This window comes from Ips typographus, linkage group LG1 (genome assembly GCF_016097725.1).
Source record: "Ips typographus isolate SLU linkage group LG1, UJ_Ityp_2.0, whole genome shotgun sequence".
NCBI lineage: Eukaryota > Metazoa > Arthropoda > Insecta > Coleoptera > Curculionidae > Ips > Ips typographus.
In genome coordinates this window covers 811,140-826,303 of record NC_138422.1, presented here as the reverse complement: position 1 = coordinate 826,303, position 15,164 = coordinate 811,140, and the positions used below count along the sequence as shown (strand labels likewise).

At 35.9% G+C, this 15,164-nt stretch overlaps 2 protein-coding genes and 1 long non-coding RNA gene across 11 annotated transcripts; 2 read left to right on the top strand and 1 right to left on the bottom strand.

The window, feature by feature from the left end:
* Window positions 1–11: 11 nt before the first annotated feature.
* On the top strand, window positions 12–6,007 carry LOC145735099 (facilitated trehalose transporter Tret1-like). Its single transcript, XM_081988874.1, has 4 exons — window positions 12–450; window positions 506–653; window positions 706–868; window positions 4,949–6,007. The coding sequence occupies exons 1-4, from the start codon at window positions 399–401 to the stop codon at window positions 5,948–5,950; spliced, it is 1,365 nt and encodes a 454-aa protein (XP_081845000.1). The 5' UTR covers window positions 12–398; the 3' UTR covers window positions 5,951–6,007.
* A 153-nt stretch (window positions 6,008–6,160) lies between these two features.
* On the top strand, window positions 6,161–11,611 carry LOC145735023 (trehalose transporter 1-like protein). Its single transcript, XM_081988770.1, has 2 exons — window positions 6,161–6,551; window positions 10,135–11,611. The coding sequence occupies exons 1-2, from the start codon at window positions 6,500–6,502 to the stop codon at window positions 11,472–11,474; spliced, it is 1,392 nt and encodes a 463-aa protein (XP_081844896.1). The 5' UTR covers window positions 6,161–6,499; the 3' UTR covers window positions 11,475–11,611.
* On the bottom strand, window positions 7,293–15,093 carry LOC145736236 (uncharacterized). 9 transcript variants are annotated; one of them, XR_014179943.1, is made up of 4 exons: window positions 14,953–15,084; window positions 9,727–9,766; window positions 9,170–9,564; window positions 8,594–9,117 (listed from the first exon to the last, which is right to left on the bottom strand). It is a non-coding gene; the product is annotated as an uncharacterized LOC145736236 (long non-coding RNA). The 9 variants fall into 9 exon arrangements; XR_014179905.1 differs by lacking the exon at window positions 14,953–15,084 and having other exon boundaries at window positions 7,293–8,615; window positions 8,674–9,117; window positions 9,170–10,137; XR_014179910.1 differs by lacking the exon at window positions 14,953–15,084 and having other exon boundaries at window positions 7,293–8,612; window positions 8,674–9,117; window positions 9,170–10,137.
* Window positions 15,094–15,164: the final 71 nt, after the last annotated feature.

The following is a 15,164-nucleotide window of genomic DNA, read 5'->3' as shown; positions in this document are numbered from 1 at the left end:
AAAAATACTCAGGATCTCGTAACTATAAAAATAATGCACATTTATTACGTTATCTTGCTTTTGTTGTGATTTTCCTCGTACTTTAACTAGAATCAAAAACATAAACAAATTTATAAAATACTTTGAGCACTTAAAAATGTCAAACAAAACTCAACTTGAATTTGTTCCAAACTTTTGTCGTGCACTGTACATTTGAATTTCAGAGAGCACAAACATGTTGATGTGATGACCTTATTCAGTAGAAGGAGAATGCTGGAGGCTGATTGTATGCAAGTTGCCTTGCAAAATCAATCAGTTGAAACGGTGAAAGACGTTGAAACCTGTTTACATCCACACAAAATGAATTGAAAGTGCGGTGAATACTAAGTGGTGTAGTTATAAGGAAAAATTTTGAAAATATGAAGGTGCACCTTCCTGAAGCGTTCTTCACATACTTTTCCGCTGTAGCTGGTAAATTTTTAGTAACTACATTTCGCTGACTGGGGATAAGAAATTGTATTTGTAGTTAACTTGTTCAGCTACGGTGGTGGACTGGCGTACGGTTGGTCGTCGCCGGCGTTGCCAAAACTCAGCGGCGTAGCTGACCCAAATAACAACCCTTTACCCTATCCAGCCACCCTTAGCGAAGAATCATGGATAGCTTCATTGCTAAGGTGATCTAAAACGTAAAATAAGAAACAAACTATAATCGACACCATTTTATAGTTTAGGAGCGATGCTTGGTCCACTTTTAGCGCACTATTGTTCCGAAAAATTCGGTCGGAAGAAAACGCTACTAGCATTCTCTCTGCCTATGATCATTGGCAATATTATCATCATTTTTGCGGATAGAGTGATGCATTTCTACGTTGCCAGATTTCTTATTGGTGTAAGTAGAATTATTTTAAACATCACATCGTTTTTGCATAAACAAAACTGCTACTGTTATTACGCCCATTTTGAAACCAAACCAAGTAAGCTTTTGTTTACGCACGGAAAACTACTTGTCGTTCACATGTGACGAGTGACACAGCTGCGGAATGGTTGACGGAATAGTGTTTAATACAAGTGGGTTTTACAGGCGATTTTGTCCTTGACTGTCCTTTCAAACTGTGTTTCTGTTAGTTCAAACTTTGACACTGTTTTTCTCTCTGACTGTACTCAATTCGGTAGTGTTTTTTTAGGTTAGTAGATAGGAAATTTAATGAGGATTTCAAAAATGTGCTTAAAACTGTCATTTTCTCACTCCAAGTGAGTTTCACAGAAGATTTTGTCGCTGACTGTGTTTTCAAACTTTGGCAGCACTTTTCTCCCTGACTGTACCAAATTTAGTGATATTTTTTTAGGCTATTGAATAGGAAATTTAATAAGGATTCCAAAAATGTGCTTACAACTGTCATTTTCTCATTCCAAGCGGGTTTTACAGGCGATTTTGTCCTTGACTGTCCTTTCAAACTGTGTTTCTGTTAGTTCAAACTTTGACACTGTTTTTCTCTCTGACTGTACTCAATTTGTTACTGTTTTTTTAGGTTAGTAGATAGGAAATTTAATGAGGATTCCAAAAATGTGCTTAAAACTGTCATTTTCACACCACAAATGGGTTTTACAGGCGATTTTGTCCTTGACTGTCCTTTCAAACTGTGTTTCTGTTAGTTCAAACTTTGACACTGTTTTTCTCTCTGACTGTACTCAATTTGTTACTGTTTTTTTAGGTTAGTAGATAGGAAATTTAATGAGGATTCCAAAAATGTGCTTAAAACTGTCATTTTCACACCACAAATGGGTTTTACAGGCGATTTTATCCTTGACTGTCCTTTCAAACTGTGTTTCTGTTAGTTCAAACTTTGACACTGTTTTTCTCTCTGACTGTACTCAATTTGTTACTGTTTTTTTAGGTTAGTAGATAGGAAATTTAATGAGGATTCCAAAAATGTGCTTAAAACTGTCATTTTTACACCACAAATGGGTTTTACAGGCGATTTTGTCCTTGACTGTCCTTTCAAACTGTGTTTCTGGTAGTTCAAACTTTGACACTGTTTTTCTCTCTGACTGTACTCAATTTGTTAGTGTTTTTTTAGGTTAGTAGATAGGAAATTTAATGAGGATTCCAAAAATGTGCTTAAAACTGTCATTTTCACACCACAAATGGGTTTTACAGGCGATTTTGTCCTTGACTGTCCTTTCAAACTGTGTTTCTGTTAGTTCAAACTTTGACACTGTTTTTCTCTCTGACTGTACTCAATTTGTTAGTGTTTTTTAGGTTAGTAGATAGGAAATTTAATGAGGATTCCAAAAATGTGCTTAAAACTGTCATTTTCACACCACAAATGGGTTTTACAGGCGATTTTGTCCTTGACTGTCCTTTCAAACTGTGTTTCTGTTAGTTCAAACTTTGACACTGTTTTTCTCTCTGACTGTACTCAATTTGTTACTGTTTTTTAGGTTAGTAGATAGGAAATTTAATGAGGATTCCAAAAATGTGCTTAAAACTGTCATTTTCACACCACAAATGGGTTTTACAGGCGATTTTGTCCTTGACTGTCCTTTCAAACTGTGTTTCTGTTAGTTCAAACTTTGACACTGTTTTTCTCTCTGACTGTACTCAATTTGTTAGTGTTTTTTAGGTTAGTAGATAGGAAATTTAATGAGGATTCCAAAAATGTGCTTAAAACTGTCATTTTCACACCACAAATGGGTTTTACAGGCGATTTTGTCCTTGACTGTCCTTTCAAACTGTGTTTCTGTTAGTTCAAACTTTGACACTGTTTTTCTCTCTGACTGTACTCAATTTGTTAGTGTTTTTTTAGGTTAGTAGATAGGAAATTTAATGAGGATTCCAAAAATGTGCTTAAAACTGTCATTTTCACACCACAAATGGGTTTTACAGGCGATTTTGTCCTTGACTGTCCTTTCAAACTGTGTTTCTGTTAGTTCAAACTTTGACACTGTTTTTCTCTCTGACTGTACTCAATTTGTTAGTGTTTTTTTAGGTTAGTAGATAGGAAATTTAATGAGGATTCCAAAAATGTGCTTAAAACTGTCATTTTCACACCACAAATGGGTTTTACAGGCGATTTTGTCCTTGACTGTCCTTTCAAACTGTGTTTCTGTTAGTTCAAACTTTGACACTGTTTTTCTCTCTGACTGTACTCAATTTGTTAGTGTTTTTTTAGGTTAGTAGATAGGAAATTTAATGAGGATTCCAAAAATGTGCTTAAAACTGTCATTTTCACACCACAAATGGGTTTTACAGGCGATTTTGTCCTTGACTGTCCTTTCAAACTGTGTTTCTGTTAGTTCAAACTTTGACACTGTTTTTCTCTCTGACTGTACTCAATTTGTTACTGTTTTTTTAGGTTAGTAGATAGGAAATTTAATGAGGATTCCAAAAATGTGCTTAAAACTGTCATTTTCACACCACAAATGGGTTTTACAGGCGATTTTGTCCTTGACTGTCCTTTCAAACTGTGTTTCTGTTAGTTCAAACTTTGACACTGTTTTTCTCTCTGCCTGTACTCAATTTGTTAGTGTTTTTTTAGGTTAGTAGATAGGAAATTTAATGAGGATTCCAAAAATGTGCTTAAAACTGTCATTTTCACACCACAAATGGGTTTTACAGGCGATTTTGTCCTTGACTGTCCTTTCAAACTGTGTTTCTGTTAGTTCAAACTTTGACACTGTTTTTCTCTCTGACTGTACTCAATTTGTTAGTGTTTTTTTAGGTTAGTAGATAGGAAATTTAATGAGGATTCCAAAAATGTGCTTAAAACTGTCATTTTCACACCACAAATGGGTTTTACAGGCGATTTTGTCCTTGACTGTCCTTTCAAACTGTGTTTCTGTTAGTTCAAACTTTGACACTGTTTTTCTCTCTGACTGTACTCAATTTGTTAGTGTTTTTTTAGGTTAGTAGATAGGAAATTTAATGAGGATTCCAAAAATGTGCTTAAAACTGTCATTTTCACACCACAAATGGGTTTTACAGGCGATTTTGTCCTTGACTGTCCTTTCAAACTGTGTTTCTGTTAGTTCAAACTTTGACACTGTTTTTCTCTCTGACTGTACTCAATTTGTTAGTGTTTTTTTTAGGTTAGTAGATAGGAAATTTAATGAGGATTCCAAAAATGTGCTTAAAACTGTCATTTTCACACCACAAATGGGTTTTACAGGCGATTTTGTCCTTGACTGTCCTTTCAAACTGTGTTTCTGTTAGTTCAAACTTTGACACTGTTTTTCCCAAAATCGTCTGTTAAACTCACTTGTAGTGAGAAAATGACAGTTTTAAGCACATTTTGGAATCCTCATTAAATTTCCTATCCAGTAGTCTAAAAAAACACTAAATAATCGAGTATAGTCAGTTAGAAAAACAGTGTCAAAGTTTGAACTAACAGAAACACAGTTTGAAAGGACAGTCAAGGACAAAATCGCCTGTAAAACTCACTTATAGTGTGAAAATGACAGTTTTAAGCACATTTTTGGAATCCTTATTAAATTTCCTATCCAATAGCCTAAAAAAATATCACTAAATTCGGTACAGTCAGGGAGAAAAGTGCTGCCAAAGTTTGAAAACACAGTCAGCGACAAAATCGTCTGTTAAACTCACTTGGAGTGAGAAAATGACAGTTTTAAGCACATTTTTGAAATCCTCATTAAATTTCCTATCTACTAACCTAAAAAAATACTACCAAATTGAGTACAGTCAGAGAGAAAAACAGTGTCAAAATTTGAACTGCTAGAAACACAGTTTGAAAGGACAGTCAAGGACAAAATCGCCTGTAAAACCCGTCACATGTGAACGACAAGGAGTTTTCCGTGCGTAAGAAGCATTCATTCCGCACGTTCCGCACCCCGCGCTTCTTTATAATTCCGGATACATAAGAACCGAGCTTTACACGAATGAACTAGATAATCTCTTCTATCCTGGTTGATAAGCCAATCAACAGGTCAGTATCGTCTTTTCTTTTCACAGATATCTGTGGGTTGCATTTTCGCCACCATTCCCGTTTACTCGGCTGAAATTTCCCAGGACCACAACAGAGGAGTGCTGGGAGCGATGCTGCTGCTCTTCGTATCCTCGGGACACTTTACCAGCAGCGTGGTGCTACCTTACGTCACCATCAAAACCTTCAGCATCATCTCTTTGCTGCCTTGCCTCCTGTTCCTAGTGATTTTTGGAGGTTTCGTGCCCGAATCGCCTTACTTCTACGTGCTGGCGGATCGGCTAGAAGACGCCAGAATGTCCTTAAAGTCGTTGAGACGCAAAAAGGATGTTGAAGATGAATTCATAGGGGTGGTGAAGAGTGTGGAAGAATTGAAGCACTCGCAAAAAAATTCCCTCAAGGATTTATTTACCGTCAAAATGTCGTTAAAGTGTTTCGGTTTGGGGTTGGCTTTGATGCTATTACAACAATTCACCGGGTTAATCTTCATCGTGGACTACACTCAAAAAATCTTCGATACTGCCGGAACGCCTTTGAAAGGGGACGTTTCGGTGATGTTGGTTACAGCAGTGCAGCTGGTTAGCATCACCGTGTCCACCAACTTAATCGATAAAGTGGATAGGAAGATTTTATTGACGGTGTCTTTAGGGATTTTGCTGGTACTCCACGTGTCTTTAGGGACGTTTTTCTACTTGGAGTGGGCCGAATCTTTGTTGCCGGTGTTTGGCCTTATGATGTTTATAGTAGCCTTTCAGTTAGGAATAGGACCTATTTCGTACATTTTTCCACCAGAAATTTTGGAGCCCCACGTCAAGTCGTTGGGCACTACGTTGATCATTTCCTTGGGTCTTCTTGGGGAGTTTGGGATTGCCACCCTGTTCCCTTTAATCGCAGACAGGTGGGGGTTTTGGGTGCCTTTTGGGGTGTTTGCGACCAATTCCATTTTGGCTCTACTGTTTGTCTGGAAGTGTATTCCTGAAACTAGAGGAAAGAGCTTTTTGGAAATCCAGACTAAGGTCCGAAGTGATTGACTGTTATAACATTTTTTTGTGTAGTAGTTTAGTTAATAATAAGTGAAAATACGTGTCCGGACGTGGTGATCACTGAAGCATTGCGGAGCTAATAGGAAGCGACCCAAATTATCTCTCAACAAGGTAATTGCTATTTGCACATTTTTAGACAAGCTGGTAACAATTGATAAAAACCCACCAGACAGTTTTTATATGGCTTTAGTACACAGTAGAAATTGTCTGGCGGGATTTCGTCATAATATAATATTCTAAACTAATATGGTCCAAAGCAAACTTAGGGCTTAAAGCACGTGCAATATCAATAGCCATTTACTTTAGACGCTCGGTTAATGAGATATTTTTTAACACCGTGAACAAATAATGAGACAATTTAGGGAGATTAAGTGTCTGGTTTCATATGTGGTATATAAATGAAGTGACCGACCTCACCGATTGCTACAATTCTGGAAGTTGGAGAGACCTAACAACCACTCTGAAAGTATTTCAAGAAATCAGTTAAGTTTTATCCATTAAGTGAGGATACTAGTAACTGAAGAAATCAGCTTTAACATGTCTAAAAACACTTCTTCAAATGGTTTTGTGTATTTTGCTGTGTTGGCAGGTAAGGATTTTTTAATAATTTTAGTAAGAAAAGGGTTTATTGCATTTACTAGTCCACGAATCAAATAACACAAAATGGCAACGTTGCTACTTTGTTACAGTTAAACAAGTTATTTTAATTTTAGCTTCAATTCACGTTTAATTTTCGTAACTAATTAAGAAATCACATATTCAATTAATTTCCAGTTAGGAAAAGTTCGATTTTAAGTAACTAAGTAAATTTCTGAAAAAGATCAGTTACATAGACGTTGAAGAAACGTTGTACTGAAACGTAACCTAACGTTGATTTAGTGTTGTCAGGTCTGGGGACAATTTTCCATTTCTGCGAAATTTGAACCGTATTTAGATATTTAGGGAAAACCTTAATTAACTTGTTCATTAAAGCAACAAAAATATTTGTTTATAACGTATAAATCTGTTTATTTTAATTATATTTGTGTCATAAAATTAAAAACGGTCAAATACCACTCCATGAAGCTACAAAACTGCAATATTTGTTTAAAAAGTGATATACAGGTGTGGTAAATCCAAAAGCGACCATAGGAAAACCGTGTAACGGACAGAGAAACGTAGGTAATTGCATATATGCGCGGGAGAAAGACAGAAAACGAAAAAAATATCAAGTAGGCCATATTTTAGCGCGCTGTTGCCAAACGCCGTAAGTATTCAATACCCTCGACAAACTTACTTACGGCGTTTGACAACAGCGCGCTAAAAATATGGCCTACTTGATATTTTTTCGTTTTCTGTCTTTCTCCCGCGCATGCAATTACCTACGTTTCTCTGTCCGTTACACGGTTTTCCTATGGTCGCTTTTGGATTTACCACACCTGTATATTGTGGATATACTGTCAAATACAACTATAAAGCTGTAAAAGTAAAAGTAAAAAAAAATCTTAAAAAAAATACAATTCTAAATCATTTTAAGTAAATTTTATAGGTTGATGAGTTGAATTTACAAATGTTTTAAAAATCCAAATACAATTGTATTGTAACGCAATTTTCTAATACAAATATTATTTTCTTGCAATGTGAAAATTCAAACCAATGGAAATATAAAGTGAATTATAATACTTTTGCTACCAGTTAAACAAGATTCAACTTTTATCTTTTACGTCTATTATAATTATAGTTTTGACAATTTTTCACATTTGATAGTGTGACTTAATTTTGACGTTTATTTGTCAAGCATATCATAAAGAGCATTGATTTATCATTAAAACGTATCCAGCCACCGCCTACTATACTAGAAAGCCTAGAAGGTGCTTGTCAAAAATTTCAATATGGCGGAAATAGTGGTGACAGTTTGCGTTTGTTTGTATTGTGGAAATTGAGTTTTTTGAGGATTAGATGCATTTTTACGGTTTAAAATCAAAACTTGAGGTTATTTGCGTGAGTTATTTTTGTTCATAAGTTTTTCAAGCCACATTGTAACAGCAATTCAGGAAAAAGCCCAACTGTGTCAGTTTTTTACTTTACAAAAAACCGGATCTAACTCAACAGTGGTTGAACACTTTGAAGTGGAATGTATTTACTCCAACACTATACTCAATGGTAAGTACAAGTGCTTTCTAGTACAGTAAACTTATTAGGTACTTGTTACATGCACAGGTATGTGAGTTACATTTTAAAGCATTCTTTATTGTGAGAGCAACAAAAATAATTTTGAATGAATGTTCTTGATAATAACATAAGAACCATTTATCAGTTTTGCTTACCTAGTTTCAAGGATTTACAGATTTTCTCATACTGAACAGTGTTTAAGCTAGTTTGCTGTGTGTTGTACTTTCCAGGACAAATGTTCTAACCAATTTGTTTAGGCTGGACTTGATTGTTTATAAAAAGCTCTATCTAATACATATCTGGATCAGGAATGAACCCTTTTTTAGTTTTTCACTCACAACTTGCAATCAACTACACGAAAGAATTAAAGAAAAACATATTTTTACTGCATCTGCATACGTTTGTGTACAAAACAAAAACCGCTAACGCTGCCATTAAAAGTGACATTTTAGGCTTTCTAGTATAGAGGGCGGTGATAAAGCGTCACTGTGCTATTCACCTGCTAAAACATTAATTAGGTTAGGTTGACACTAGAGAACCAATAGATCATTTTGAGTCACCTGGTTTTGACACTGACAACTGAATTTAGCTGTATGGATTTTCATTGTTATTTGTGATCTCCTGGTGTTTAATAAACTGTTTATATAGAAGCAGAGTACATTTAGTTGATATGTAGGGAGAGACACTGTTAAAAACTAAAAATATCATCTGTGCTTTTGGAAAGCCTGTAAAATATAATGTTTTTGAATCATTATCTTTAAATGACTCTTCTGACAAGCCAGACGATTTTAGTTTTTCATGCAATGTATAATTTTTTGATTTGCAAAATTGAGATCTTCTGATAGACAATTTATACACAGCATTTTGTTCACTTTTCAGTTGGCTATTGTCATCAATTTGTTGAAGTTGTTCCAAGTAAGATACAGATACTTCTGTAGATGGACCTACAGTGGGTTCCCTGTCCATCTTCATAGCTAACGTGCTCTCTCACCATGCTCATCTTCCTATATAAAATTCTTATTACAGATGAATTATAACTTTTGTACAAAAACTTACTATTATGAGACGTTTTGTTTAACGCTTAACTGCTTGAACATGCCGCTATACACTTTGTACATTTTGGGTTTTAGTAATAATATATATACCATATTTACAGAAGGAACCCAGTCAGGATTGTCCTTATCTTCCAATTTAGCTGGTTTGCCTAAAAAACCAAACAAAGCTGACACAATACTCAAAAATTAAAACAGTATTTTATTTAACCATATTTTGTTAGATGCTGTACTACTGACAAATAATAGATACCTGGAACAGTGATTTGCACAAATTCGTGCATTATTAAGGAAGGTTTTACTTAAATCCCCACGTTTTGAAGCGGCAACCCATTTAAGTCGACGTTCTTTTGACAAGGCGTTTAGTTGTTCTCCCCGGTTCTTCAACGCTTTGGAAATCTTGAAAAATCAAACTTTATCCCTTTCTGCTCTATTTCCACAACGCACGACTGAACAAAACGACGGCATTTTTCTACAATCTTCTGAACTCAATCGAAAATTTCTATGGTTTACATTTAACTAGTGGGTCGGTATGCCCCCCCGGCAATATGGCTGACTTACGTTTGACGTTTGTGACGTCACCTCGAAATGGTTTATTCCGCTGCCAAAACATTAATTAGGTTAGGTTGACACTAGAGAACCAATAATTTTGTTAATACTGTAATTTTCCAACGTAGCTACTTGTCAACATTTTGGAAATATTAATTACAGATTAAGCTGGAAACGTAGTCTAAATTTGTGATAAACTGTACAAACATGACACAATCAAGACAACGTTGCCAAATTAATGACTTGGAATGTCAAACTTGTCACTTGGAAATCAATGGAAGTTAAGCAATTTTATCTCTTTTACTTTATTTATTTATTTTTTTTATTCATGGATTTAAAAAAGCAACATTGCCATTTGTACTGCTTTACACCTAAACTACTACTACTGACAAACTTTGAAGCTGACTGTTCCTATTCTAGTAAATCTGCTTACTTTCGCGGCGGGTGGTTGCTGGTCATGGACATCTCCCGTCCTTCCGAAGCTCAGCAGCTCTGATCCGGACATCAACCCCCTCTCTCGACCCACCACCAAGCTGGAGGAGTCCTGGATTGCTGCCATAATGAATTTGGGCGCTCTTATGGGACCCCTGGCTGGAGGAGTGTGTTCCGAACGACTAGGCAAAAAAACTACCCTTCTACTAGCTGGAGTTCCTCTTATTATCTCGCACGTGCTCTGCGCGATAGCCTTAAACGTGCACTTTTTCTTGGTGGCTCGGTTTCTGATCGGCATCACAGTCGGCATCGTTTTCGGGGTGTTGCCCAGCTACGTGGGGGACATCGCCGAAGACAAAAACCGTGGATCTTTAGGCAGTATTTTAGGAGTGTCTAATTGTTGTGGAGTTTTGTTTATGTATGTTCTCGGACCGTTCGTTTCAGTCCGCATTTTCAGTTTGGTTAATCTGATCCCACCAGTGGCGTTTTATGCCGTTTTTGGGTTTTTTGTTCCCCAAAGTCCTTATGACCTACTGAAACGCGGTTACGTGGAGGAAGCCGAAGCCAGTTTAAAAAAACTAAGAGGGGCGAATGACGTGGAAAAAGAACTGGCTTACATTAGAGAAGTTACTGATCGTGACTCAAACGCACCAGGAGTAACTTTCTTCGATCTGTTCAAAACAAAGTCTCTGACCCGAGGATTGTTAATCTCAAATTGTTTGATGGTGTTTCAGCAACTGTCTGGTATCTGCGCAGTGATTGGTTACAACCAAACAATTTTTGAAATGACTGGAAGCTCCATTCCTTCAGAGTATTCCGCGATACTCGTCGGAGCTGTTCAGCTCGTCTCCAACCTAGCCAGCGCTCAATTAGTTGAAAAAGCTGGAAGACGAATGCTGCTTCTCATCTCCTGCCTTTTCTCAATGATTTCTTTAGTCCTGCTAGGAGGTTACTTTTTCATGATGTCCCAAGGTATGGACGTGGAACAAATCAGCTGGCTCCCAATTGCTAGCCTTATAACCTTCATGGTAGCCTTCAATTTAGGTTTAGCCAACATTCCTTGGGTAGTACTCTCTGAACTCTTTCCAAACAACGTCAAGGCTATATCTGCAACAGTCACAACGTTCTTCAGTTTTGGTTTGAGCTTCTTGGTGACGGTTACGTTCCCATTTCTCAGTGAAGGCTTAGGAATGCCAGGCACGTTCTGGATCTTTTCGACTGTACTATTATGCGGATTTGTGTTTTGTATCACGGTAGTACCAGAGACGAAAGGCAAAAGTTGTCAGGAAATTCAGGGTATTTTAGAGGGGGTCAAAAGTGATTGGTGATGCCGTTAAGGTTCGAAGTTCAGAGGCTGTGATACATCCAAGTTAGACAGGAATTGTTAATTTTTATATAAACCAACTTGTATATTGTAAATTATTATGTAAAGGCAGATTTAATTAATAAATGCTTTTCAATTGTATTTTAGGTATTTTTATTTTTTGCCCAGACTGACTGACAAATTTGACTTTTTTTGGTTCAATTTCACCTTTAAACAAAATTAATCCTATAGTATCAGCATTTTGAGTAAAATTCAAATAAATTGTTTTTTTTTTTCAAGCGGTCTTAAATAAGCCTATTGTGTACCTGTACTGCCGGCCTAGAAAGGCTATTTCATATCCTAGGAGGTAAAAAAATAATGTCTAGAACTTGATCCAGACTAAAAGCAGATGAAATTAATGCAACACTTACTTTGCTTTGATTGGCTTGTCAGGCTTGGCTCTGCAATACAACCCTTTCATGTTCTTATTCTGAAATACAGTTTTCCTGAAGGTGTCAGGGCTAAATTTGTGATCAAATTCAAACATAAACAAAGGGACTGACACAAAAAGACAAAAACTGATTGACACAACACGAAGCTATTTCCAAAGTTGTCTAACAGAGGGCGTATCATGGCTGTCTAGCGTCATCTGTCGATTACGGTTACGCGCTCCGAATTTACACGGAACGCGGTTCTTGAAAATAAGCTTTCAAAAATGTTCTCGGTCATTTGCTCTGAGCCGCTTTCCAGCCGACATTTTGTCAAAGCGCCAAACCCCACGCATGAAGCGCAAATTCTCGAAACAGGAACTCGCAGCCTGGAACTGTCTTTTTGCGGTTTTGCGTCAAGTATTCGTGCCAGTGTCACTTTTGTCGTTAAACTTTTTAAATTAACTACAAATTTTCAGTGCTGTTTTTTAAGTTTAAGTGAAATTATTTACAGATGTTAAGGTAGATTTTTAAGAATCAACTATGGATGAAGAAAAGTTGAGAATTAAAGTGTTTTTAACTAACCTCCTGCGATAATCTGATTATAATCGGCTATTGGCACTTTCCAAATTACCACAATCCATATTATTTAATGTTTTAACTCGGAAGTGCAGAAACCAAAACAATTATTTCGTGTTTAACCTCAAACAACAATGACTTGTGCTTGAAGCCCAAATATTGCGGGTGGTGCACCAGGGGAAAAGGGAGAAGGCGTTTGCGTACCAAGCTCACGTCTAAAAATGCGAACTGGGAACGCACATCGGAAAAAGTTTGGTGCACATATGCTCGGTAATGTGCATAAAATGGTCGGCTGGAAAGCGGCTCTGGTTTTCTGACTTCAAATCTCCGTTGTTCTATGAGAATGATATTTTTTCAGTAACCGTTGAACTGCCAGTCCGAATTAATTGGTTAACCTGGCTAGGAAACGATACACATCCTATGTTTACCTTATTACGCTTTCACTGTGTCATCTGTCAAAAATCGTGATGTCCATGGCACACTAATTCAAAATTACTACTAATTGCGTTGTTGTATTGTCAAATAAAGTTTCAGTGAAGCCGTAAAGCGACCTAAATCACCAAAATGAGTGATAGTGATAAAATAAGTTGTACACCACCTGCTTTAGCAGCAATAGCGTCAAATACGCTAAATAATTTGATTCCTGGCAGGTACAATAAATTCACCACTTGGGCCAGAGAACACCAAGCGGTCAATTTTACCGAAAATGTTGTATTGGCCTATTTTGCCCATTTAAGTAAATCATTGAAGAGTTCGACAATGTGGGCGCAATATTCCATGCTTAAAGCTGAACTAAATATTAAAGACAGTAAGCATTTTTAAAGCGAAAAAGTGAAAACTATGCAGCTAAAACTTTCACCAAAACCAAGTAGACACTTTTTTAACAGAAGCACCTGACAAAAAGTATTTAGCCATGAAGGTAAGATCCGAAACAAAAATGAATTTATGATTTTTTTTAATACCTATATTCAACATTTTTAGGTTGTTTTAATATACCTACGGCACATCAGGGGAATGTCGATGTAATAAACTGGTAAACTTGAGAATTCAAGATATTGAATACATGGAAAAATTAATTCTGCCCAGAATATTTACAATTGTTGGAGAATTTTACATAAATATTTGTAAAAAATACTTGTCTCTTCGTCCAGATGTTATTGATACAGATCGTTTTTTCATTAAATATCAAAATGGAGTTTGCCACAGAGTTGTAATGGGTATTCACAAAATCTCAAGTATTCCCAAGGAAATAGCGTTGTTTTTGAAATTGGCTGATGTCAAAGAATATACTGGTCACTGCCTTCGCCGAACCTCTGCAACTCTTCTTGTAGATAATGGTGGAGACATTTGCTCATTGAAAAGACACGGTGGTTGGAGGTCTACAACTGTAGCAGAAGGCTACATTGACGATTCTTTAAGAAATAAAAATGACACAGCAATGAAAATTCTGGATGTAAATGATTGTAATTTAATACCAATGGAGAACAATACCACAGATGATATCAGAGAACCCGTAATTTCAACAAACCTACAACAACAACCTACTTTAAATGTAGACCATGAAGTAAAGGGGCAGGAATTTCATTTATGGCAGAATTGTAAATTTGAAAATTGCTCATTTAAACTGAAGGTTCATAGTTCGAATACCGACAAAGAAAATGTGTAGATTATTAGTTACATTTTTCTATTAATTGATATTTTAATTTATGTTAATTGGGTTGTGAATATAAAAAGTTTGTAATGCAAGGAATAAAGCAAACAAACATGAAAAATCAGTGGTTTATTATGCCTAATGAAAAAGTTGAATTTATAAGATTGTGTTAAAATGATTGAACAAATTATGTATGCTAGTATTATCCTAACTAGCCAACAAATTGGGTTTTCCGGTCAAAACATCGCAAATCCATACACCCTGTATACATGCCGCTTGAAAAAAAAATAGTATACGTTACACGGACGTAGAAAGCGCCTCTTTCTACGCCTAATAACATAATATACTATTTTATTTGCCTTGAATTTTGGTTTTGTAATTGATTATTTTCCAATTAACTACATCCTGCTAAATGTTCCATTAAAATAGTGTCGTCAAATGAGGGAGAATTCATTAAAATATGATATTGCCACGTTGTAGAGGAAAAGTGGTAATTTGAAAATCTCAGTTTTGTAGAATACTTGGATTAAAAAAAAAAAAAACGATATCTCCATGGTAGAAAGCTTGAAAAAATGGACAACCTTTTAGCTTATATTTAACAAGTTGATTAGAACCTGAAGATGAACATGAATCAAATCAAGGACAACGTTGAAAGTTATTAACATAATATTGAATTGAAAACTGAAAGAGATATTCAAGTGTAATATTAAACTGTCTAATCAATAAACTGTGTCATTCTTAGAAGGGTTTTAGACAATTGTTTTACTTTGCAAAAAACGTCTTGAAAGCACTCGAAATTTAAAGTTTTCATGGTTATCACGTTTTTACGCTTATCTAATACTTACCTAAACTTACGTGCAAACGCATTGTTTCTACTGTTTTCACTCGGTTAATTTGAAGAATTTCTTCTCCAGGTAACAAACTTATAATATAAATTTACTTATAATTTTTGTCAGTCAATTTTACTACGATTTCTAAAAAAAGACTTTCTTACACAAAATACACTTGGCAGTACCAAAAACAGAATGATAAAACTGTTTATGACAGCGTAAGGGAA